This window comes from Mesoplodon densirostris, chromosome 1 (genome assembly GCF_025265405.1).
Source record: "Mesoplodon densirostris isolate mMesDen1 chromosome 1, mMesDen1 primary haplotype, whole genome shotgun sequence".
Taxonomy (NCBI): domain Eukaryota; kingdom Metazoa; phylum Chordata; class Mammalia; order Artiodactyla; family Ziphiidae; genus Mesoplodon; species Mesoplodon densirostris.
The window spans coordinates 236,305,374-236,314,074 of NC_082661.1; the positions used below are offsets into that span (position 1 = coordinate 236,305,374).

Sequence of the window (8,701 nt, forward strand, 5' to 3'; positions counted from 1 at the left end):
CATAGTTCCTGAGATGTCAGGGAGGGAGCATCTCGACTGAACCAGGTGGAGCTGGCGGCCATTCTAGCAGGGAGCCCTCTCCTACTGCAGCAGGAGGGAAGGGTGGGTGTGGGTAGGAGCTCAGCAGTGAGAAGTTGAGGGGATCTCTGTGGATGGCTTTAATTTCCTCTGTGAAATAAGAGGCAAAGTCATCCCCAAGAGCATGTGGGGAGGCAGAGAATGCCAGTGGCTGGAGGAGGGTGGAGGGTGAGGTGGGTTGGCTAGAAAAGTGTAATAAAAGTGCCTGGTCTCCTCTAAGTCCATAGTGACCTTTCAGGTTTAGGACTTTGTCACATAGGAGGAATAGGAACATAAGGAAAAGAGAGTGGTGGCTCTAGAATTTCTATTTAGAAGTGGTGATCTGACTCAGGAGTGAGAGGGCTTGAAACTTTTTGTACACTATTTTCCATTACATGATAGTGAGAAAACACCAGCTGTTCATACGGAAGGGCAGGGAAGGTTTCTGGAGATTGGGGGGAGGGAAAAGCCCTCTCCTTCAACTCCGTGTTTGGCGATACCACTGGCAAGAGGGTTTGCGGGGGTGGTAAGGGTGTCTTGGAGGTTGTGAGGTAAGAAAGGCTGCATCATCCCAACTTCCCCAGGACCTCCTGCTGGCACCCCCAGCGCCCCTGTGCAACGGGAATGCATACTCAGACCATCTGGTGGCCACACCCAGGCTGGTATTTTCCCTGTAAAAAAGGGGGAAGAACCCAGCGAACCAGAAATTTGGGGCCAAGTATGACTCTCCACAGAATGCTTAGAGGATGGGAACCCCGGCTTCTGCTGACCCTTCCACCTGTGAGCTCCAGCTTGCACCAGGCATTGGCCTGAATCTACACTAAATAAGGAAGAAAGACAAAGCAGGAGATGACCAATGGGTTGGGGGAAGGGGAGGGACCAGTGGACTCTGAGCAAGATACAGGAGGCTGAGTTAGTCATTTTGAACTTGGACAACTGTTGGTAATCCCCGGGTCCAGGGAGTGACCAAGGTAGTGCAGGGGAGGAGCTCGGGGGACAAGGGGGTATAGGAACCGAGAGGTGATGGGTGGGTCATCTTTGTGAACAGTGAAGCAGCTGGGCTCCTGGAAGATCTTAAGAAGAAGTCTGTGGGCAGATGCCAAAGTCTTCGACAAGTGAGAGGAAGGGAGTAGGAGGTCAGCAGACGGTGAGAGACAGAGGAGGGTATGAGGGCAAATGGCGTATGTGAGCTGGGAGTCTCAGAGGGACTGGTTTTCTTACAAAAGTTTAGGGAGATAAGTCAGTGACTCACACATTTGATCAGGGGGTGGAGTTCCTGGATCTGATGATGCCTTACCCTACCCTACCCTAACCCTAACCCTAACCATGGATTTAATCCCATCATATAAACCAACATTTAGTACAAATCATCTCTTAGTAATCTAAAAGGGCTAGAGCTGGCACATGGTAAATAATGTATACACAGTCAAATCTGTTCGAGTGATTGACAGCTCAAGGAAGCGGTAGCTGAGGGAAGAGCAGAAGGACACTGGCAGGACACACAGGATCAGACCAGAAGATGAGGCCGTAACTGACTCAAGCCGGAGGAAGCCGTGGCCATAGGCAGCAGAAGAGGAAGGAAGGACATGGCAAAGTTTTTCTTTGCTGTGACTCAAATTTAATTTTGTCAATGTTGGCTTTTTTTTAAAAAAAGTCCTCATAATTTTTTGTCTGCAGAAGAGATAATTCAGGAATTTGCTTTGGCTTTATGATTTAATATCTAAATAACTAAATTTGCCAAGTTAAAAATCTTGTCCTTCCTTAAGCTTTTAGGTTTGACTAACTATTCGTAAATCTACTAAATTTAAACATCAGTTTAAAAGGGACTTTGTCTTTTGTTTGGTCCCATTTACAAACTTAGCTAATTAAACTTTTAATTAATTTTAGCAGCATTTATAAATGTAATATATTTGATGTTCTCTTTAAGTGTCAATTGTTTGACTTAGTAAAACTTTCATGAGTTCTTAAACTATTCTAATATAACTAATACACTTATAAATATGGTAAAATTTAAGCTCTCTTAAATGTTTCAATGTATGACAAATGTTTCAATCCGTGTTTCTACAAACAATGAAAAATTTCAACTTAAAATCACAAGTATAAATGAAGTATACATTTTAAGTTGGAATTACAAGCTTGACCTTGACTCTAATAGACCAAATTTTAAAAATGTGACAAGTCTTTAAAACACAAATATTCATAGATTCATTAACACAAAATATTAATATAAGTACTAATTATAAGTCTTCCAGAGATTGCATCGAGAAACTTTTTGGGTCAAGTATGACTGTCCATACAATGGCCAAGAAGACAGCAACCTCCAGGCTTTGAAAGATACTTACACACACGTAGGAAACCATTACATCATCATACACAATTTGGGAATTCATTCATAGAGAGGTGGCAAATGATATGGCCTAGGAATCCGGCAATATTCTTGTCTGTGACCGTGACTGGTACACACTGAACCCTAGTTATGCTTTGTAACAGGACTGAACCTAGAGAAGGCAGTGGTCACACAGCTCATGTCCCTGGCTCTGAGTCATTATCATGAGCTCACTTTTTTCCATCCACATGGAAGACAGCAACTTCTACCCAGACTGCCACATCACATGGTTGGATTTAGCAGTTATTTGATTCTTAAGATATTTCAATATATTTCCCAAGGCACTCCAAAGAACTTAGAAATTGATAAAATTCTGCCTTCTTTTCATATTCTTCCTGACTGATGAGGCCATACAGATATTAAAATGATACCAGCTGCTCGCTCAAGGTTTTGTCTGACTCTGTGGTTGGAAACAATACACTATATTTCTTCATTCTATTCTTTAAACAAGGTCAGCTATTGTGTGACAAGGGTTGGAAGTTGGGGCGAGAAGCCACTGGTCAGACTTCTCTCCCTTGCAGTCCCACCTGTGTCTGCAATGTTCGTACTCCATTCTTCCAGACCCAACTGTTGTTCTGAAAAGGCATGTCAATCCACCACTCAACAAGTAATAGTTGGGACTTCCCTGGTGGTCCAGTGGTTAAGAGTCCACCTTCCAGTGCAGGAGACGCGGGTTTGATCCCTGGTTGGAGAGCTAAGATCCCACATGCCTCAGGGCAACTAAGCCTGCGCACCACAACTAGAGCCCACATGCTCTAGAGCTCCCGTGCCGCAACTAGAGAGCCCTCATGCTGCAACAAAAGATCCCACGTGCTGCAACTAAGATCCGAATCGGCCAAATAAATAAATATTTTTTTTAAAAAAGCAAGAAATAGGGCCTCCCTGGTGGCGCAGTGGTTGAGAGTCCGCCTGCCGATGCAGGGGATACGGGTTCGTGCCCCGGTCTGGGAGGATCCCATATGCCGTGGAGCGGCTGGGCCCGTGAGCCATGGCCGCTGAGCCTGCGCGTCCGGAGCCTGTGCTCCGCAACGGGAGAGGCCACAACAGTGAGAGGCCCGCATACCGCAAAAAAATAAATAAATAAATAAATAAATAAAAAATAAAAAATAAAAAAGCAAGTAATAGTTGATTAGTGCCTACTGTGTTCTCAGGGCTGGGAATATTTCACTGCAAAAGGGAGAACAAAGTCCATGCCCTCATGAAATTTACATCCAGCCCTATTCAGCAGCTGTGTGTGAATTTGAAATCTCCTTTTCTATCATCTACTACCAGTCTTGCAACAGATGAAAATTATTTGCATTGTCCTTGAGAGTTTTGTATATTTGGACCTAACCTATACAAACTTACCTCATATATCATCTTCATGGTTTGGCCCTTTGCATCTGGGATAGTGCATCAGAGAACTTGAAGAAAAGTCTCTTTCCCTCTCTTTTTTCATTTTCCCAAGTTTTAGATTCCTGAAATATTCACAGATTCTCTAAATTAAAAAAAAAAAAACAAGACTTTTATGGACTTTCTGTTCTGAATTAACTTAAGTTTGATGCTTCCAATCCTTGGAGTTAGGTACCAAGAAGTCTGAAATCAATGTAGAAGATCAGTCACTTGGGCTGACAGATGAAGCAGTCAATTTTACTCTAAGAGATTTTATTGGTCTTTGTTTCTTCTTTCTTTCTTTCTTTTTTTAAAAAAATGAACATTTAGACCATTCTTACTAGGAATATCTTAATTTCTGGAATCACTATAGTCTGATGAGTTTAGTCCTGGAATGGACTTTGTAAAATTTGGGTGATGAATCGCTCTGATTACACATGGAGTGGTATTGCAAGGCAGAAAGCTGAAAATAAGCATTCCAGAAGGGATAAAGCCATCTGAATATAATATTAGAAGATTTTATGATATTATATTTCTAGGTAGTTTGGACTTCCTGAGTCACTTAAGAAACAATTTTCTTTCCATCAGGAAATATCTTAGTCAGGTCTCTTTTTGTTGCAAGTGAGAGAAATTAATGTAAACTTATTAAAGTAAAAGGAGATATTTTATAAGCAAGGCAGGATGACCTGCTAGAGAAATTAGGTGTTTTCTCCCTCCTTCTCTATGAGGCAAGCAAAAAGTTTGCTCCTCTATTTTGGAGGCCTGATATATCCATCCTTTGCTCTTGGAGAGAAGAGGATGTTTTAAAGTCGGTTTTGTTGAGATAATTTATATATAATAACATTTATCAATATATAAAGTACAGTTTGATGAGCTCGACAAAGAGATACAGTCATGTAACCACCATCGCAATCATGATACAGAACATTTCTATCACCCCCAAAAGTCCCCATATGCCCCTATGCAATCAATCCCCTCCTCAACCCAGCTCTCTGATACCCCTGCTTTCTGTCATAGTTTTGCTTTATGTAGAATTTAAATCTAAATGAATTGTGTAGAATTCATTTAAATGAATTCTATAGTATGTATTTGTTTGTGTCTGACTTCTTTCACTTAGTATAATTCTTTTCAGATCATCCATATTCTTGCATATTTCAGCAGCTCTGCCTTTTTATTGTTGAGTGGTATTCTATTGTATACACATACAACGATTTCTTTATCTGTTCATGAGACGATAGATATTTGGGTCATTTCTAGCTCTGAATAAAGTACATGCTTTTGTGTGGACTTATTTTTCCATTTCTCGTGGGTAATTACCCAAGATTGAGATCGTTCCACCTTTAAATGCATATTTAATTTGATAAGAAACTGTCAAACTTTCCCAAAGTGGGTGTAGCATTTTGCATTGCCAGCAGCAATGTATGAGAGTTTCAGTTGTTCTACATCCTCGGTATTGTCGGTATTGTCTGTCTTTCATTTTAGCATTTCTAGTGGGCATGTAGTGGTATCTCAATGTGTACCCCCTGCCCGAGTTTTATTGAGATATGATTGACATGTAGTATTGTATTAGTTTAAGATGTATAACATAATGATTTGATATATGTATATATAGTGTGAAATAACCATCACAATATGTTTAGTTAAAATCCATCATTTCACATAGTTATTATTTTTTTCTGGTGATGAGAACTTTTAAGATCTACTCTTAGCAACTTTTGAAGGTATAATAACAGTATTACTAAAACAGTATTACTAACTATAGTCACCATGCTGTACGTTACATTCCCAGAAGTATATATCTTTTTTTTTTTTTTTGCGGTACGCGGGCCTCTCACTGCTGTGGCCTCTCCCCGTTGCGGAGCACAGGCTCCGGATGCGCAGGCTCAGCGGCCATGGCTCACGGGCCCAGCCGCTCCGCGGCATGTGGGATCCTCCCGGACCGGGGCACGAACCCGTGTCCCCTGCATCGGCAGGCGGACTCCCAACCACTGTGCCACCAGGGAAGCCCAGAAGTATATATCTTATAACTGGAAATTTGTACCTTTTGACCACATATAAAGAGGTCAATTTCACTCTGAAAGGTTTTGTCAATCTTTCAAGTTTCCAAAATATTTAGAACTTAGAAATACTGCTCTTCATATGAGGTCACAAGTAACAAAAGACACTCTTATACTCAGGCCCACAGTGAAAAAACTAATAGTAAAACAAGTTGAAGTAATTAAACAATAAGATTTGAAAATCAGTTATTGAATGTAGAACTGGAAGACTGTACTTCAGGAAAATGGAAAATGGGATGGCTGCGATTCCACGATCAGACCAGGCCCAATAGTAACTGTAATAACAACAGAGCTTAGCTATGAGAATTTTCCACAATGACAGAACTTTAAAAACATGCTTTTATATTAACTAAAGATATTCACAGTTGAAACTGCCAAAGCTTGCTTAATACCATATCTCCCTTCTCAATATTTAAAATCCACAGGATACTCGGATCTCAGTGAACATTTGATGGTTGGAGAATAACTGAAACAGTCAGTTCAAAGGTTCTCCCTACATACTTTGACTTTAAGACAAAATAATCTATAAACTCGGGACAATGTTGCTTTCTCTAGAAAAACCTGACTAACATTGATCTTTGTCAGTGTACACTTGGTTCTTTACTTAACTCTTATCAGTGGCCAGAAAAGGTAACATACTTGAATTTATCCAGTGTCAAACTATACAGTCTAACACTCAATGTTTCCCAGACACTAGGCATATTAGATGTTAGCAATGTAGTCTTTTATTTTGTCACATCTTAAAGAACTTTACATTTTCAGGTACATGTCAAAGATGCTCCCAGGTACTTCCTTCTTCTTGGAAAGTAAGCAAGAAAATAAAACTTTCTCTAAGCAGCAACTTGATTCTTTTCAAAAACTGAAGACTTTGGAAGCTGGTGGCAACAGTTTCATTTGCTCCTGTGACTTCCTGTCTTTCACACAGGGGCAGCAAGCTCTGGCCCAGGTCCTGATCGACTGGCCAGAAGAGTACCTGTGTGACTCTCCATCCCCCGTGCGGGGCCAGCGGGTTCAGGACACCCGGCTCTCGCTTTCTGAATGCCACAGGGCAGCCGTGGTGTCTTCCGTGTGCTGCACCCTTTTCCTGTTGCTCCTGCTCGTGGGGGTTCTGTGCCACCGTTTCCATGGACTGTGGTACATGAAGATGATGTGGGCCTGGCTCCAGGCCAAGAGGAAGCCCAGGAAGGCTCCCCGCAGGGACATCTGCTATGACGCCTTTGTGTCCTACAGTGAACGGGATTCCTACTGGGTGGAGAACCTCATGGTCCAGGAGCTTGAGCACTTCAGACCTCCCTTTAAGTTGTGTCTTCACAAGCGGGACTTCATTCCTGGCAAGTGGATTATCGACAATATCATTGACTCCATTGAAAAGAGCCACAAAACCATCTTTGTGCTTTCTGAGAACTTTGTGAAGAGTGAGTGGTGCAAGTATGAGCTGGACTTCTCCCATTTTCGTCTCTTTGATGAGAACGACGATGCTGCCATACTCATTCTGCTAGAGCCCATTGAGAAAAAGGCCATCCCCAGCAGGAAGGGTTTCAGTTGAAGAACAATTCTAGTTTTTAAAAGAAAAATATCTATAAAATGAAATATTCTCAGGTTTCAAAACTCAGCTCTATGGTGATTCGGAGTTTTACTATTATCATTTTGCATAGACACTAATAAATAGTATTCTTCAAAAGTTACAGATGTTATTGAAATCTCTTCAAAGAAAATTTTTGAAGAATGAGCATTTGCGTACAACGATCTGTGTACTAGTGCAAGGATTACAGCAGATTTTCATTAAGTGACTTTTGACGGTTATATTTATTATTTTCTCTATTACAAAATATTTTATGTGAACAAGACAGTGTTTTTTGATAACTTCATTTTAGAATTTCAGTCAGATTCTCAAAAAATAGATACCATGAGAGTTACTTTTTACCGAATTATCTTTTCATACTGTGTTCATTTTCTAACTTAAAAAAAAACCAAACACGTCGTGTAGGCAGTTAGAGGAGGTCTTATACTGCAAAGAAGCTAAAGGCGTTTGGAGTCTCACTTGGGATTTGCCACTTGGCTCTGAGCCATATGAATTGAGGCAAGTTCTTTAGTCACTTGAACTGAAGGCGTAATAATATCAGAACTATTTATTTCACGTGTTATTATGAGACTCAGGTGAAAAGATTTATGTGAAAGTGCTTCGAAAATGTGAAGAACTGAACACGTAGAAGGATGTGCCTGAGTAGAAGGTGCTAATAGCTTTGCTGAGAGTGTAGAGAAAAATTCACTGCATGTAGATGACACTGGTAGTAAGTTGTGGGTAAATACATAATTTCTACTTAACTTTGTCAGAATATTCTAATCAACTTTGGGATTACAAAGCAATAGCATCAGTCAATCTAGGCAGCTTATCTAGAAAAGATATATAGAGAAAGAACAGAGGTTTTCAGTTTCAGGGCAAAAAATTGGAAAGAAGTTTTCTGAAGGACACACTTGAGAAATCATGAGGAAGAGAGGGGGAGATTTTGAAGTAATAAGAAGAAAGTGTTTCAGACAGCTGGAGAGCCTGGATGGTCAGGGATGCAGAGAAATGTCCCCACGGTAATCAGTAAACTGTATAGAAAAACAGACTTCATCCCCTCAAGTTCACATTCATGCCTATAGGTTAAGTTTGCCTAAGGCTGGAGCCTTTGATGAAGACTAGGCATGTGGAATAGGGTAACACAAAGAACCCTGGGTTTAGGGTAAAATTCTGGTTTCAAATCTCAATTCTGCCACTTAGAATTTGCATGGCATTTCCTCCTGTGTCAAAGAGGAAATAGAATGCTTCTTCAGCCTCCAATCTCAA

General features: G+C 40.9%; 1 protein-coding gene across 1 annotated transcript; it reads right to left on the reverse strand.

Annotated features, from left to right (window-relative positions):
* Positions 1-6,640: 6,640 nt before the first annotated feature.
* LOC132501123 (uncharacterized) lies at positions 6,641-7,321 on the reverse strand. Its single transcript, XM_060116596.1, has one exon. The coding sequence runs from the start codon at positions 7,319-7,321 to the stop codon at positions 6,641-6,643; it is 681 nt and encodes a 226-aa protein (XP_059972579.1).
* Positions 7,322-8,701: the final 1,380 nt, after the last annotated feature.